We start from the raw sequence: 18,433 nt of genomic DNA on the forward strand, positions 1-18,433 counted from the left end.
CATTGGTGGTACAAGTACCACTAGTTGAGAAACACTGAATTAGGTGCTTGACTTCCTACCCTAAAATAATTCCTCATATGCATATAAAATATTATTAGAAGGAAATAAAAGTTTAACGTCTAGTAAGGACAAGATTAAGACAATGTGATTTTATTTACTGTTTTTATTTTATTTACTTACTTTTATTTTATTTACTGTTTTATTTTATTTACTGTTTTTGAAATTATACTATTACACTGCTGCATTTAAGAAAATGATTTTCACTTATTAAAACATTCTTTTGCACATTCTAGTTTTCCAAGTACAACTGCAACCAAATATAGCTGCAATGTGCAGAAGTGGACTGACAGCCCCACAGCTGAGCCTGCAGCGAGGACAAGTCCTCTCCATTTTCTGTGGCTTCCTGATCTCTTTCACTCTTCACCTCCTTGACTAACCCATGCCACTTCTGAAGGGCTGCACTTCAACACAGCCACACCGTTACACTAGTGCAAAGCCCTCCCAGACACCTCCACTTCCAACAGGAGAGCAGTGTCACGCAGCCCCTGTAGTCAGGTAAGTACCACTGGTTGAAAAGCACAGCTTTAACTGAAATGACCTCAGGCATTTAAAATCATTTTATCTTTCCCAAAATAACAGAAAAAGTGCCAGTACTAATGTTCAGAGACAGGGTTTCAATATTTATTTTGCCATGGGGAAAAAAAAATGAATTACTCCATTTACACCAGATATACCTCCTTCTATGTTTGATTCATCATGTATTATATAACACATGCTTAGGGTATGCAGAACATTTTGAATACAGTGGGTCCTCTTTATCCATGGGCTTGGCATCCACAAATGCTGAGCCCACTCCTCAAAGGGCCTGAGAGGGTCAACTGAAAGTCATTTCCAGTTCATGTCACCCACCTCTGGTTCCATCTGGGAGATTGTGCTTGGCTTCCCTGTGCCTCAGAACACCTCTCAGATGCACTATACATGGTTTGTTACGTTGATTAAGTGCTCAAATTAAAAAGAAATGTTTGCATCTAGGGCAATACTACTGGTTCACAAGAAAAACACACTAAAGGCCCAATCCTAATGAGGGAAAGCACAGTCTGCCAATGCACTTTGCAACAGTGCATGGCACAGGAACGCTATCCAGAAGACCAGAGCCTTCCCAGTGGTGCTTGCAGAGCAACAGAGGCTTGCTGAAAGGGGGTTGAATGGGGTGGGGAAGGACGGAACTGGATGGCAATGGGGGCAGGGGTGGTCAGGCAATCCCCAGGCAATCCCCAGGCAATTGGGCCTGGGGATTGGAATCCACAGCGCCACTGCACACCATCTCTGAACCCCCTTCCTGGGCCTGATCCACCTGCACAAATCAACACAGACTTGCACCAGTGATATAGTTGGTGCAGGTCTGTGTTGACGCATTGCAGCTGCTGGGGCTTACCCCAAGGAGACCTCCAGTAGCCAAAAATCCCCCACAGGATGTAGCGTAGCACATGCTGGCACTACTGACATCACCACGCAAGGATATAGGTAGGATTGGGTTGTAAATGTCAGGTTGAGAGAAAAGTACAGAAGCAGCCAGACCTGAATACATGTTTAAATGTATAAATACACATGTCAATACACATCTCATAATTTGTTAAGAAACAAACTTGCATTTCACTCCACAGTGTTTTCAGGGTACCAAAAATATTTTCATATTGCAAAAGAACAAAAGAGTGCCTGGTCACTAGACCACTCTGTTCCCAGCAATGATATGAATTATATCTATCAAGTGTGCCCATTCTGGAAGAATTACAAAGTCACAATCATCATAGCAAATAATCCTACTATGCTTTATTATTCAATTTTTAAAAAGTACTTATTTTAATAGGACTAAAAAGTACTATTATTTTACTGGACTGCTGATCAAGGTTTGCACAGGAACCTTATTCTGGAATTTTTCAACTTACCAGCATTTCTTCAGTGGCTTGCTGTCCAACTACACTACAGATATCACCAAAATTGGCTGCACAAACCTGCACAAAACAATTTTTATAAAATTAAGAATTACAGACGAGTATTGCACAGAGCATATCAAACACTTGAGTCTTCAACATTATTTTAAAAAGCAGGTCTTCAGTTCTTAAATTGCTGTGCAGCACTTTGTAATGAAATGCACAAAAGAAAATTTTCTCCAGGGGCATTGCGACACACCAGCCTGAAGGCCCTGGACTCTGTCCCCTTAAGGGTCGCTAAAGGGAGGTGCAGGGGCCAACATGTACTTGCTAGTCCCTGCAGCTACCTCAGGGTGCGGGCAGCCCAGCACAACCCTCCACAGGGCTTCCCAAGTTTAGAAATTGAAAGTGGAGCGATCACACCCCACTTCAGGTTTGTAATTGCAAACTGGAGGTGGGGCACTTTTTCTGAAGGTTGTTGTCTGAACAACCGGGAGGCTGCTGCAGGGACTGGTAAGTACATGTTAGCCCCTGCGCCCCCCCTTAGTGATACGATCCTGGGGATCATGTTGCTGCCCTCCCCCGCTCCCGCTGCCTTCCCCACTTCCCCACACACACTTACAGCAGTTCTCGAGCTCCCTGGGAGTTTGAGAACCGCTGCCTTTGAGAGAAAATGGAAGAGTTATATAAGTTAGATGACATGGTTAACAAGAATCAATGGCTATAATTTGGTCATTAATAAAAATAGGTTGGATATTAATGGTTAGAAGTTTCTTTCTCCCTAAATCAGTATAGAAACAAATTAGCCAAGAAGTTTATTGTTTCAATGACTGAGTAGGATAAAAGATTTTGGTTATTTTTAATTTTGGCAAATCATTTGTGACAGAAATGAGAGGTGACAGTTGTACCTTCTCCCCCAAGAGGTTCATTCCCAGATATGAATTACCCTTCTCTACAAAACCTACATTGAGTAAGATGAGCACACATTGCAATAAAGGTGGGGAGACATGGTGGACAGGTTCTATTTCACATTCAACTGTTAAATGAACACCATCATATTTGAGATTAGGAAGGAATTTGTTCACCCCACAGGTCAGACTGAATAATGATCTTGGAAGTTTAGTCCATCCCCTGAACATACCTCATTCAAAACATACCTCATTCAAAACATAAAAGTGAAAAACTATTTTCCTCAAACTCTAGATACTTGACATTCAGATAAGAATGATTTCTCAGTAAAGGTAATTTGCAAATGCACACAAGGATGTGTTAATATATATCATTTCTAGCTATCATAGGTGTTCATAGGTTAACACTAGAAAGTTAAAACAAAACAAAAACCAGCAGCAGCAGAGATCACAAAGGGAGGAAAGCTTACCTTACGGACATGAAACATTCTGCAGTCACAGCACATCTCACAAAATCTAGGAAGAATGAGCCTTTCTGTGATGTCCTTCCCTACCATAGAAGCCATTTTGCACATTATCTAATTACAAGAAAAACACTGATTTAGCTGCATCTGGTAGGTCTGCATTCCTAACCTCACAAAATATTCTAACTCTAGTCAAACCACAAAAAAAATATTTTAAATTACCACAGCACACTGCATCATCAGAGCACAGAACGTAAAATGCTCTTGGCAACTTAATGGGAGAAAGACACACAGAACAAGAGTTTATTTTTGTGTGAACGTACAGGCTTATTGTAAGATACAAAAAAAGAGGAATCAGAAGCATACTGGTATGCTTTGGGCCAGTTTTCATTTTAGTCCTTTACTGTATCTGTTTTTGCATGAGCAGCATAACGTGCAATCTAGCAGCTTCTAACGGAAATTGACATGACTCGCACCTTTGAGCTACAAACAACAGAAAAATACAGACACAGAAAGCTACACTCGTGTGCAAAACTCAACACAAATCGGTTTTTCCATTAAAAATTTAAAACTTACAGGAACATCTCAATGAAATGTTTAAAAAAAACACCATTCTTTCATTTAAAGCCTGGAATTTAAATATAAAAAATTGTACATATCAATGTTAAACACAGTGGGCCCTTGGTATCCACAAGGAATCAGTTCCAGGACCCCCTGCCTCTGGATTCCAAAATCCACAGATGTTGGAGTTCAAAGTGGCAGGGTCGCGGTCCCATAATTACACATTTTAGAGCTATGCTGGGCCCTCTGGAGGCTGTGCTGGGCCCATGGCCCACTCCATGGTCCTCTTCACATCCTCTGAAGGCCTCTTCTGGAAGAACATGACTGAAAGTCACTTCTGGTTCGCGTCCTCAACTTTAGGTCACATCCTGGAGGTATTCTGAGGCATGGGGAGGCCTGTGGAGTGTGCCATGGGCATCCCCATGCCTCAGAACACCTCCAGAGCACAACCAAAGTTGTGGACCTGACCAGAGTGGCTTGTGGCCATGTCTTGGAAACCCTCTGAGGTGCATGGAGGCGTCTGAGGATGGTGGAATTCACAGGTGCCGATCCCATGGATACTGAGGGCTGACTTTAGTTGAATATTAATTACTGCATTTTGTACATATAAAAGATGTGTATCATAACCATATTCCCTTATCTGCAAAGTCTTGTTGAACAAGGCAATAATGATTAATTCTATTTCTTAATTATTTTATCATTTGGGTTCTCAGTCAAATTTAAATTTACTGGCTGAAATTCTGCACACCGTTTGGTGGCTTAACTTCCATAAAATGAACTGGAGCTAAGCAGTCCGTCTGCAGAATGCAGCCATTATGACTGTTTTTTTCTTTGTTTGTTTTCCATCTTCAAATGAACATTCTTTGCATAAATGTGATGGTGATCTTCACAACAATCAAACCTCTATAACCGCCACACATCTTAGGTGGAAAAATTCACCTTTACATCTCATTCACTCTGGCAATTCACAGGCAAGCAACTATGTTCATTGTGCACTAGTTATACATCCAGGTATTTGATTAAACATTAGACCAGTGGTTCCCAAACCTTTTTGCACTGGGACCCACTTTTTAAAATGATACTCTGTGGGGACCCACCTAGGTTTTCCAGACTTTAACAAAAAGGAGATCCAGAAAGAAGTAATATTTAATTTATTTATAAGTAGTAATGATCACAAGACAACCCTCAAACATTTATCTTCCTATATTTACACATGCTTGCAAACTGCAGGAGCTGAGCTCTTTGCAGGTAATTGGCAGCTACAGTGGTTTTTAATAGCCTCAGGGCTTGAGGCAATTAGTTAACTGATCTTTCCATCACCCTTTGGCGACCCATCAAAAATCGGGTCGCAACCCACCAGTGTTACCAATCCACAGTTAGGGAACCATTGCATTAGACCATATAACTTCATCTGCCTACTTACTGCCACAGCCTCTGTTTTCACATCATCATTGCTGTCTGGTGCAGTCAGTTCTATAAGAACTGGGCATACTTTGGTCTCCACATCATATCGCTCAATAAGTTCTTGCTCTAGAAGAACAAGTAATGCCGCTTGACTTGTTTTTCTCACCTATATGAAAAAAGAAGAAAGGGTGAATGAAAACTTCATGTTCAACTGTGCAAAAAAGTAAACATATGGACCATAAGTGACTGGGTAACTAAACCAAAAAATACTTACGAAATCTCCAAACACATTTACTTTGGAAACTTCTTATGACACCCACAGATAGGGAACATTTTAGTTGCTGGGCATTACATTCACCCAAAGAAATATTAACCCACAACCACAATCTTTAGAAGAAACATCTAACATTTCCCCTCTATCTAAAACCTACCATGACATTTCCCCTCTTTTCCCATGAAGACTTTGACCTAACTCCCTTGTCCTCATTTGCTACTGAAATTAATGACCTAATGGGGCCTTACACTGCCGGAACTAGTGTTCCAGCAGCACAAGGTCCTTTACAACTATTGCAAAAGGCTACACACCATTTCATGCAGTAGGGCTTTTGCCTCAAGCAATGAGCGGCGTGTGCCATTATCCATCCATGACTCGCAGCAACTGTAAGTCAGCATGTGGGACAGGAGGATGGCAGAACGCAGCAGGGTAGACCTGGGCAGAGTGGGAGGAGGGAGGATCGAGACTGGGGAGTGGGCAGTATTGGCAGCAGTACCACTGCCAATATCCTATCCCCTTTCCCAATTTCCTCAATCCACCTTCCCACTCACTTGGACTTGCATCAGCTGGAATAGGTATGAGTAGACCTATTCAGGCAGTGGATGCTTATACCATGCACGGGAGCAAATGCTTCCTCCCCTCCCTCTGTTGAAGTTTAGATTGCAAGTTACTCACCGTAAAGACCAACCCCTTATTGTTACCTCAAAGTACTATGCAACTTGATGGCAGTACAGAAAAAATACTTCTCCCCCCCCCATTAAATATTAACATGGTGTTAGCTTTTAGTACTTCCAGACTTCTTTCCCCAAACCTGTAGAATGTGTTTAAATTACTAAAATTATTTAATAACTTTAAAGTATTCTCACCTGGTTATTCTGATCTGCAAGGTATCTCACCACAATAGGCAATAAATATTTTGAAAAAGCATAAGGGATTGAAGGCCTGTTTTCTTGACAAAACATAGCAATATGAGGCACCTGTTCCATCAGTTCAGCTCGTACTGTCGGTTCTATCAACAGAATGACAGAATTCATCAATAAATCATTTGTATATGTCACAATGATACTGGTCAACAGTCACATTTTTACTATAATGCAGTACTGCAGTGACTCTCAAACTTTTTACCACTGGTACCAACTTTTTAAAATGACACTCTATCAGGACCCACCCAGCTTTACAAGACTAAAAAAGGTTTCATTTTACCAGCTGCTCAAACTTCAGGGGGCACCTTCTGGAGCATTTGTTGAGCTCCATATTCACTGGATCAGGACCATTCTAGTGGCCCTTTGCTTGGCCTTATGTGTGCTAGAAGACTCAAGGGGAAGGACTGGCTCATATTTTGTACAGTGCTTCTAGAAAAAGACTTAGATAATCCCCTCCCTCTTATTCCCTGCAATCCACAGAGCGCTCAGGAGAGGGCCAGTCCCACTGGCAATCAGGTAAGGAGGTATGTTGAGGTCTGTTCAAAGTTGTGCTTTTGTAAAGTGGAAATAATAGTGAGCCACTTCCAAATCCAAGGCCTCTCTTCTCTACTGTCAGTTTATCAGTTCCCTCAACTATTATCATTCCTCACTGTTTCTTTATCATATTATATCCAATGAAAATTGACTAATCTGCCTTTTACAAAATTATAGAAAGTAGAAGTAATTTAGTATTGCGTTTTCATATTATTCACTCCCTCCCAACCACGTTCAGAAAATTTTTACCAAAAAGCTCTCCTTGCTAATGGAAGCCACTCTAAATATCATTCCTTCCTTTAATTGGCTGCTTGCAGTATTATGAACTTAACTTACATGATTTTACATGACTTGTAAAATCATGATCCTGCAGCACATGCAGAGCAAGAACAGTTACTCTGAAAGAGCTACTGAAGGCATTAACAGAAATGCTCAGAGTCTATACAATGATATTAAGTTCCCAACTGATAGACTACTTTCATCAGTGCCTCCATCTCCATGACATCCTTGTCTTTCCTCTTACTCCAAATGGATTATTCACACTACATACCTGAATCATCTGCTAGCCTGCTGACTCTTTCCAGTACAGCAATACAATCTCTCTCATCTTCACTGACTTCTTTCAAAGTGTCCAATAAACTTCGCGCCACCATCTGTCTGGAACATGAAAAAGTAAATTACATTAAAATACTTTATTATAAAAGTAAGATTATGGCTTCCACATCGCAAGTGGAATTTGGGATGAATAAGTTATATTATCATGTTTGCATGCTAACCTTCCTTCAAGAGCTCAATGGGACTATTCTGTTTTATATGCATGGGACTATTCTATTTTTTCTTCACAACAACCCTTTGACAAGTAGGTTCAAGTGAAAGAAAGCAATTGCCTAAGCCTTCATGGAGATTACTTTGGGAACTCAGCTTTCCCTGATCCAGGATTATGCCCACTGCACCACACTGTGCTTCCTGCCCACAGGATAAAACCTGATCTGAACACTGTTAATATTTAGCATTAAAAAAACTGAAACAATTCTAAAACTCTAGTATTTGAGATTGGAACTATACCAATTCCTATACTATTACTTATGGATTGAAAGAACAAAAATAGGCAAAACGTTTGCTCTGGAATTCATTTACCAACCTGACTTTAGTAATGGGTGCATACTCTGCAATCAGACATTAGAGTAATATTTGCAAGTGGATGTATCATAGACTTACATTGTACATCCACTAAACATGTAACATCTAAGGTGGTCATTTCTCTTTTATCTTGTACACCCACAGCATCTTCGCAGTTGGAAAAAAATGTTTAACCTTTTCAAATCTTACTGTTTTAGTATGAACACGAGGCTGTAATACCTATCCTCTTAATAACTAAGATGCAAAGCTGCCCTTAATGACGGCAGACAATTCAAATGGAAATAGTGAACTGATTTATGAATTTATTCATAGAATGAACTTTGGAAGAAAAAAAGAGATTAAATTATGCCTTGCACACATGAATTACACATTTCTAGAGCTACATCTTATAAAACACATGCTCTGTTCTTCAGGCTTAAATATCATACCTATTAAAAATGTTCTCGCTTGCAGCGTACTTGTCCAATCTTCCTAGAGGCGTCAACATTTCATCTTGTGAGACAAAGTCCAGGGCTGAAGGTATAATAATCACATCAGACTCTGAGCTGTAGTCATCCACACCAACTATCAGAGACATCAGAAATATTCCTTATAATCATACTACTGTATTTAAAACAAATGGATGACTGACTGATGAGAAAAAACTAGCCTATGTAGTACCTGGTTTTCAAAAACTTTATTCTCCTTTATAAGCAGTATTTTACGCAATGAATTCTGAAAGTTGCGCTTACTTCCTTTTCTCCAATTTCCCAAGACTCAATTTTTTTTTTAAGTTGCTGGAAGTACACAACATTTTCATTTGTAGACATTAAATGGCTGCACACTTTCTACTGGTCATTCAGTCAACTGACCATGTTTGAAAACATTCCCAGTACTAGCAGTTTAAGTGATATTCAATTGCTGTAGGTGCACTGGTGTTTCTACTAACAAATGTGTAAAATGAGTATGACGTACCCATGTTTTTACATACCATGTACTCCCTGAAACATGAACACTGGCATTTAAAGACTGTGTACATCATTCTCACCTTGCATGTTTGTTAAAGAAAAACAATAAGACACCAGTGAGCTCATAGTAGTTGTCTCTGCCATATAAAAGCACAGAGCTCTTCTTAGGTCAGTAATGCAACGGAGGCTCACTACAAACACAAATCTTTCTCAACATGGAATCACTCATGGCAATTATAGTTTTATGTCTTCAATAAAATTGTATCAGTAATGAAAAAGCTTTTCCAATAAAGATTTATGCAAAAACCTCATAAAATTAACTACCAACTAGCTAGAAGAATTTTTAGTAGCATTTAACAAATTCAATTTAAAACATTCGTAAAGGTTCTACTGCCATGATACTACTTGTGCATTTCCTGGAGCTATAACCACAATTAGCATTTAAATAATTCACAGACCTCACTAACGGTTCAGGTAAATAACCAATGACAACCCTCCCCTTTATATTTTATGCCAAAGACACCCACAATTATCAGTTCGAATATTGTTTGAGATTTTCTCCAGTGCTTCATGGGGCACAATAGTATAAATCATGAAAAATGGAAGAAAACAGTAAAAACACAAAAGATTTTATAAAGGATTTTTACATGATCCACTTAAACTTTCCAAGGGCTGAAAGCGTAAGAAATCTGCAGCATCTGCTGATGTTTCAATAAGCAAGTGTCAAATATTTCCACTTTGTGGTTTTAGTTTGTTAATACATTCTATGTGGCAGACAAACACAAAAATATAACAAGCAATTAAAAACATAAAATATTGTACAGGCATGTCCATCTGTCCGTCCCCACATTCGCAAGGGTTCCTTTCCAGGGTTCCCCCACAGATACAAAAACCATGGCTATGAAGGAACCCTAAATAAAGTATTGTACAATGCATTCCCAAACCCATTACCTTCATTTTTCAGTACAGATGTGCACCCCTTAACAACCTTCTGGTCAGCGACAAGTCGCATATGCGACGGCTGTCGCTGGTCAGGAGATCACATCCCCCAAGTCTCCAAAGCTGATGGGAGCTATGCTCCCATCACCTCTGGAGGCTTTTCCTAGAGGAAATCGGAAGTCATGTCTCTTGCACAATTGTGGCATTGTGAGTCTTGCAAAGGCTGTGCTCTCTGGGAGGCTCAGAAAAGCCTCCAAAGGCAAGGGGAGCAGAGCTTCACATAGCGTCAAGCCTCATTTGACAACAGGGATGCCGATCTGCATCCCTGTTGTTAAACAGCACATATCCTTTTTTTATCTCCTTGCTTAACACATGAAGAGTTTCTTGCTTTACACAGGAACGCAACATGCAGAGTCTACATGCGAGAGGGAGGAAACTAACTGAACTTTAACAGGAAGGACAGTTCCTGCTTCCTCTTAATGTTCTGGCTGTGCCCCTCTAGTGTGCAGGTTCCCTGCCTGCATGTCAACACTAACACTTTTTGCTAGTACTATATAAACTGCGACATCAGTGTTCATTGCACCTCAAAGAATTCCATAGGTAACACACACAGATCCCAGCTGCAGAATAGCTTACAACTAAAACAGTGCAGAAACAAAGACATGGGTGACCAATGGAATTGAGGATTAAGAGGAAAGAGCCAAAAGCCAAACAAAATTGGTAGGTTTTAAGGAGGAATTTGAAGGAAGAGAGAGAGGTAGCACCATGTTCAGGGAGGAAGTTCCATTAACAGGGGCGAAGTAGGCAGAGTTTAAGGGAATAGAAGATCATTGGTTGGCTAAAAGTGGTAGAGATCACAACCTGGAAGAGAGAGAAACAAGGACCAAAGCATACTGTATATACCTGTATTTAAGTCAAAAAATTTATGACTAAAGATTGGCCCTGGAAACATGGGTCAACTTATACACGGGTCAATGTGGTGAATGGCGCTTCTAAGAGCAGCAGCCTTGTGAGGAGGGGGTAGGACTGGGCTGAGAAGCAGGACACAGGGGGGTAGGAAAAAGGAGCAATTTTACTTACCAGCAATCATAGCATTCAGAGGCAGCAACAAAAAAGGCACTCATTTTAACTTCTTCTCCAAACAGGAAATTGTAGGAAATTATGGAAATTATGGAAATTGTAGTCTATATGAGGGTTGCTGCAATAGAAATGCAGCACTGTATTCACAAAGCCTACAACTCCCATAAGCTCTTCCTGTTTGGAGAAGAAACTAAAATGGCTCCTTTTTCCCTTTTCTTTCTGGTTTTTTTACTGCTGCTGTTGCCTCAGAACTGGTCAGTCATTTTCAAAGAATTTCACACAGCCCTCAGTCGTCGTCTCCCCCGACTTATCTGAGGGTAACAGAAAATACCATGATCTTTGGCTCAAAACCTCAAAACCTGCTCAAAACCAATACCTACAACTTATCTGTGTAATTGACTTATCAGCCAGTATGCGGCAGTTTGTGCAAAGGAAATGGCAAGGATGAGTCTGTGCAGGATATGGAAGTCAACAAAGAACTCTGATGAAAGATGCCATCCAATTAGAATGACGGCAAGGTGAATACTTCTGGAAACAGAGTTTTGGATTGGGACGAGAAGATAGAGATGTGAAAGGTCAGACAGGAGAAGACAGCAGTGGTAAAGGCAGGAGACGCTTAGTGCACAAACCAGAATTTTTAGCTATTTTTAGAATTTATACAGAAGAAAAAGAGTGGATTTTTTTTTACAAGGAGTAGTATACTTTGGCAACTGAATAACCATGAAGACCAAAGAAAAATAAAAATCAACCAAAGCAAAAGGCATAAATTAATGTGAATTGGTTGTCACATACAGAAGAGAAGGTTTGGAAGTAAAGGAAAATAGTCTTGGGACATGGAATTTGAGACAAGTGGCTATCTCTTACTTATCTCTTCTAAATTTTGGCATTCCACTTTTATTTTTGTATCTTGCAAACCACTCTGTGTATAGTGCAGCGGTTTTCAAAGTCCTGCGGATAGTCTGAATCATAATAAGTCTTGGTGGGGGCGGGGGGAAGGCAGCGACACGATCCCCAGGATCGCATGGCTAAGGGGGGCTGCAGGTACTGGCATGCACTCACCAGTCCCTGCAGCAGCCGTCCTGGGGTGCAGGGAGCCCTGCGCGAGCGTCTGCAGGGCTCCCCAGCTTGTCAAAAGTGAAAGTGGAGCGATCGCGCTCCACTTCTGCAAAACCAGAAGTGGAGCATAATCACTCCACTTTCACTTCCCAGTTCCTGCAGCCCCGTTAGCAAAGTGATCCTGGGGATCGCATTGCTGCCTCCTCCTGACTCCTCACTGCCCCCATCCCTTAAGGGGACAGAGGCCAGGGCCTTCAGGCTGGAGCGTCACGACGCGTCAGTTTGAAAACCACTGGTATAGTGTCTTGTATAACATCAGTGTATAGATTTATTAAATAAATAAGCCTGCAAAGTGTGATTGCTTCCCTGCCACCTCTTTCCCCCTGGGTTGAGTCACCCCTTTTAAAAAGCCAGCGTGGGAAAAGACAAGACTGCTACTGGGGGTGTGTCTGTCTGTCTGTCTCTGAGTTCTCTTTACTCACTCCCCTGCTGCCCCCTTCCATCTGTAACAGAGTGGGAGGGACTGAGTGAGAGCAAGAAGTGGAGAGAGGGAGGAGGGTCATAAGCAACAGCTGGGAGGCTTACCAGGACAACCCTTGGCAGCCCTACCCGATCCTTGGCAGCCCTACTCATAAGTAGTCCCACTGTAGCCAGTCATTCAATGAGGGACGATCCTTCTCCTGCCCTCCCTCAGCCAATGGAAATATGAGAATCTTGATCCTTTGTCCAATGTTCCTTCCTTCCTATCAGAGGGGAAAAAGAGAGCCCAATCCCACCTCTCTGCTCCTGCTCGCATTAACCCTTTCCTACCTTGCAGCTGGAACTCTCTGCTGCTTGCTGTTGGCATGCTTGCCCCACGTGGTGTTCCACGCAGCGAAAACAGTGAGCAGGCACCCCCTAGATACATGCAGACTCGTGTCAGCATGGGTGGGGGACGAATGCCGAGTCAGGGGACCCTGACTCAAATCTTTTTCAGTCTTCCACGTGTGCAACTCATGAGTCGCTGAGTCAGCAAAAATCACACATTTTCGTGACTCAAGTCCGAGTCACTGACTGGAGTTGCCAACACTGGGTTTTGGCTTTGGTAATGAGAAGACTGTGATCTTAGCATGAACATTCAGGTGAGGGCAGAAAACAACTATAGCAGGTAAAGAGTGTGAGTGGAAGAGGGAGAGTATAGAGAGGGAGTGAACAGCATGCTTAACTAATCTGGAGGCAAAAGGAAGAACTGAAAGCAACCAGCAGGGGATTATATTAGATAAGAACATAAGAAGAGCCCTGCTGAATCAGGCCAAGGGCCCATCTAGTCCAGCTTCCTGTATCCCATCGTGGCCCACCAAATGCCTGAGGGAGCACACAAGACAACAGACACAACCTGCATCCTGGTGCCCTCCCCTGCATCTGGCAATCAAAGGCAGCCTACCTTACACATACCTACCATGATTTGTAACCTGTAATGAACTTTTCCTCCAGAAATTTGTCCAATCCCCTCTTATCCAGGCAAGATGCCATCCTGTAGCAAGGAGTGCCACAAACTAATTATACGCTGGGTAAAGAAATATTTTCTTCTGTCTGTCCTAACTCTCCCAACACTCAACTTTCATGGATGTCTCCTGGTTCTGATGTTATATGAGACGGAAAAGAGCATCTCCCTATCCACTCTGTCCATCCCCTGCATAATTTTGTATGTCTCAATCATGTCCCCCCTCAGGCGCCGCTTTTCTAGACTGAAGAGACCTAAATATTGTACCCTTTCCTCATAGGGAAGGTGCCCCAGCCCAGTAATCATTTTGGTTGCTCTCTTTTGCACCTTTCCCATCTCCACGATAACCTTTTTGAGATGCAGCGACCAGAACTGGACACAATACTCCAGCTGTGGCCTTACCATCGATTTGTACAATGGCATTACAAAATTAGCTGTCTTATTCTCAGTGCCTTTCCTAATGATCCCAAGCATAGAATTAGCCCTCTTCACTGCTGCCGCACATTGGGTCAACACTTTCATCAAGCTGTCCACCAGTACCCCAAGTTCTCTCTCCTCATCTGTCACAGACAGCTCAGAACCCATTAGCCTATATATGAAGTTTTGATTCTTTGCCCCAATGTGCATGACTTTACACTTACTTACATTGAAACGCATCTGCCATTTTGCTGCCCAGTCTCCCAGTTTGGAGAGATCCTTCTAGAGCTTTTCACAATCTCTTCTGGTCTTCACCACTCAGAAAAGTTTGGTGTCGTCTACAAACTTGGCCACCTCGCTGCTCAACCCTGTATCCAGGTCATGTACGGACAGGTTGAAAAGTACTGGTCCCAGGACAGATCCTTGGGGCACTACACTTTCCACCTCTCTCCATTGTGAAAATTGCCCATTGACACCCACTCTCTGCTTCCTGGACCTGAACCAGTTCCTAATCCAGGAGAGGACCTACCCTCTAATTCCCTGACTGTGAAGTTTTCTCAGCAGACTTTGGTGAGGGACAGTGTCAAACGACTTCTGAAAGTCCAGATATATAATACCCACAGATTCTACTGCATCCATATGCCTGTTGATCTTTTCAAAGAATTCTAAAAGGTTTGGGAGGCAAGACTTACGCTTACAGAAGCCGTGCGGATTCTCCCTCAGCAAGGCTTGTTCGTCTATGTGTTTTGAGATTCTATCTTTGATAAAGGGTTTGTTTTTGTTTTTAGAATGAAAAGACTGCAGCATATGTAAATACAACGAGGAAGTAGCAGAGAAGTCAGAGAACTTGATGGTGTGATGAGGAAAGGGGAGAAAAAGAGAGAGATCAGTAGTGAGGTGCTATCAAAGGGTCAGATGCTCCACTTCTGGTTTTGCAGAGGCGGGGCACGATCACTCCACTTTCACTTTTTAAGCTTCGGGGAGCCCTGCAGATGGTTGCGCAGGGCTCCCCGCACCCCCGGGGAGGCTGCAGGAGGCTCTAGTAAGTACAGCCAAGGCCCTGCAGCCCCCTGAGCGACGAAAACCTGGGGATCTCATTGCTGCCCCTGGCCCTTAAGGCTGGGGTGTCGCAACGCCCCAGTTTGAAAACCCCTGAGGTAGACCTTAAAAGAGCATTAAAGACCACACAAAGGCTGGAGATTCTTGGAAAATGTCTGGATCAGGCTGGAATTGCAATGTTGCTTGGCCAGATAAACAGAAGTGGAGAACAAACTCAGCATGAATTTAAAGTGAACAATATCTGATTTGTCCCAAGGTGCTCAGTAGCCCAAGAGCATCAGCAGAAATAAATAACAGAAAGAAATTTAGAAGTCAGGATTAGTGGATCAGTCAATGATCAGTGAATGAGTTGAGGATAAGAAAGAAATAAAGGTGGAAATTGCAGAGTTGAGCAAGTGGGACAGAAGTGACAGAGGAGATAATCTGCTATTTGTGGGTTGGTTGTTTTATTAAATGTTATATTAACTGGAACGTCCAGTCCTGGAACATGCTGGAATCCCTAGCATGTATGCACTGCTGAACCAGAGACGCCTGCATTGGCTCGGTCATGTCATGAAAATGGATGATGGCCGGATCCCAAAGGATCTCCTCTATGGAGAACTCATGCAAGAAAAGCACCCTACAGGTAGACCACAGCTGCGATACAAGGACATCTGCAAGAGGGATCTGAAGGCCTTAGGAGTGGACCTCAACAAGTGGGAAACCCTGGCCTCTGAGCAGCCCGCTTGGAGGCAGGCTGTGCAGCATGGCCTTTCCCAGTTTGAAGAGACACTTGGCCAACAGTCTGAGGCTAAGAGGCAAAGAAGGAAGGCCCATAGCCAGGGAGACAGACCAGGGACAGACTGCACTTGCTCCCAGTGTGGAAGGGATTGTCACTCCCGAATTGGCCTTTTCAGCCACACTAGACGCTGTTCCAGAACCACCATTCAGAGCGCGATACCATAGTCTTTTGAGACTGAAGGTTACCAACATATTAGCTGATATGCTATTTTATTGTTTTACTTCTTAAATTTGTAAATTTGATGGATCTATTGTTTTTGTATTATGTTTATGATTAATTTTTTTTAGCAGTCTTGAGCTTTTATGGAAAGGCAGGGTATAAATCTATTAAATAAATGAGGACATTTAAGAGAAAGCCATTACTTGGAGAGACTACAGTTCATGAAAGGAGCAAGAAGTAGAACCAGAGAAAGTAGAGAGTGTGTAATGGCATGGTAGCTGGCAGAAAAAGGCATTCCACAGCAAAAAGTTCCAACCAAGCAATTCTTAGAAAAAACATCAAGAAAGGCTATGGAACTGAGCTGGGTAATCATCATTCCAAAGCTGGAGGTCAAAGAAGGAAGTTAGAGAAAGAAGGTAGGACACAACACAGATAGTCTCACCTCCTGATGATAGTTTGCAAAGTTTTAGCACTGCTGTCTGTAAGAAGTATTGATTTTTTTTAAAGGGACAAGCCACATCAAAGTAATCAACATTCTTTCTTGCTACACGGCAAAAATATTTTGACATCTTTGAACCATCTGTGGTCCATCTTTTTCCAATTTTATATGCTAGAGAACGAGCAAATGGCTTCCATTCTCTAGCCTTTATTGTCCTGTATCAAAAAACTAAACTCCTGTGTTAACATCTAAATTAACCTTTATTCTCCTTATAACTTTTCTAGCAGAGTCTAAGCGCAACTCCTTCATTGAACTCTCTATCCATCAGCTTTTGAAAACAAAGACGGAATCTTGTTGCTTATGCTTGCTCCACAGCTGAGAAATTCACTTCCCTTACAGATTCAGAGGAGTCCAAATATCCTCCAAAAGGATGAACCTCTCTGTTTTATTTTGGTAGTTGTTTTAGTTGCCAGGTATAAGAAGACATTACCATTTCAAATTAAACAATTCAATCTTATGTGGGTAATATGGATACCCTTAATTTATACATAGCAGCCAAAATCCTGCAACTATAAAGAACAAAATCATGTGAGAACTCAAGCCGTTTTGCAGAGATTTTCCTGACAGGAATTCTGCCAACTTCTCAGCTTTCATCAAAAAACCAACGTTAATGCTCAGGAGAATTCTATGAAAAGCTCTGAGCACGTGCACAAAGTGCTTCTGCAACTCTTCAGGATGGCAGCCTACAGGCACAGTTCAGCACACACTACATGGTACTTTTCTATATACAGACTCTTAAGTATATTCCAATCCACCCTAACATTCATGAAAGGAGAAACAAAAATAGAAATATAAAACCATGGTATTCCAATTTGTCCCAACACTGTCACTATGAACAGTAATTCCATTAAGTTTCATTACCATCACCACTATATATATATACTTCTAAAGCACTTAAGTCAGCCAGTGTCAAAGTAAGACTTGCAACTACCAGCTATCTCAAAAAATGCAGATGATCCCGATATCTCCAAGGGTCTACCATCAATGGGAGGTTCTTCTTCCATGCTAACTGAAACTCTACTCAGTTTAACATTCTGCCTTCACAGGACGATCCAATTTCTCTTTAATGCAATCTTCTTACAGTTTGCAAGTCAGAGAAAGCAGGTTCCATTGTTGCCTTCTTTGGGTTGTTACAATGGGAAAAGGTACCAGCTATTCCCAGATCTAACTCTTCTCATAAAGATAAATATTCAGTTGCCTCTACAGGCTCTCTTAATTTACACTGTACATGGTAACTGACATCCTGTTACTTGCTTATAGCATACACATCACAATGGCCCTCCTGATGTATGATTTAGGATACAATCCTTACCAACTTTCCAGCACTGGCATAGCTGTGCCAGTGGGGCATGTGCTGCATCCTGCAGTTGGGGGGGCAGTCAAAGAGGCCTCCCCAAAGTAAGGCAATGTTTCATCCCTTACTTTGAAGTTGCATTGCCCTTACCTCAGTGCTGGACAGTTGGGTTAGAATTGTACCCTTAGGCTTTTTGGCATTATTGCTGCCAACATCTCCCAAGTTCCTGCCAATGAGTCAATGGTACAAGCATTTATAGAGTTCTTGTTAAAGCTCTCTGATAACACACATGTTAAATGCTAACTATTTAGTAATAATTACCGCATCATGATTTTTATTCAGGCAAGCATGAAACACAATAAGCATCACATTGAATCATTGTATCTTGTTTGTTATATTCTCTTTTCTACTAACAGAACTTTGCAAAAACTTCATGACAGGAGTAGTGGGATGTCATTATTACAAAAATATTAATTTTAATTATCTACTTGGTTTATGAATGCAAGATACACAGACCATCAGTGCATATGTAAGCGTGCATTTGCTATTCACCATGATGAATCTTATCTGTTATTTTCTT

The 18,433-nt window shown here is 41.7% G+C and overlaps 1 protein-coding gene across 4 annotated transcripts in view; it reads right to left on the minus strand.

The window, feature by feature from the left end:
- The window catches only part of PPP4R1 (protein phosphatase 4 regulatory subunit 1), a 53,967-nt gene that overhangs the window by 21,423 nt on the left and 14,111 nt on the right, over nucleotides 1-18,433 (minus strand). For 2 of the 4 annotated variants that reach the window (XM_066624935.1, XM_066624937.1), the window contains 6 exons: nucleotides 8,568-8,703; nucleotides 7,550-7,656; nucleotides 6,409-6,551; nucleotides 5,288-5,434; nucleotides 3,310-3,417; nucleotides 1,947-2,012 (listed from right to left, as the gene is read on the minus strand). In XM_066624935.1, coding sequence (XP_066481032.1) covers nucleotides 1,947-2,012; nucleotides 3,310-3,417; nucleotides 5,288-5,434; nucleotides 6,409-6,551; nucleotides 7,550-7,656; nucleotides 8,568-8,703 — 707 coding nt within the window. Of the gene's footprint in view, nucleotides 1-1,946; nucleotides 2,013-3,309; nucleotides 3,418-5,287; nucleotides 5,435-6,408; nucleotides 6,552-7,549; nucleotides 7,657-8,567; nucleotides 8,704-18,433 lie in introns of those variants that run through there. The other 2 variants (XM_066624936.1, XM_066624938.1) reach the window with 2 other exon arrangements.

The sequence above is a fragment of the Tiliqua scincoides genome, chromosome 4, assembly GCF_035046505.1.
Source record: "Tiliqua scincoides isolate rTilSci1 chromosome 4, rTilSci1.hap2, whole genome shotgun sequence".
Lineage (NCBI taxonomy): Eukaryota > Metazoa > Chordata > Lepidosauria > Squamata > Scincidae > Tiliqua > Tiliqua scincoides.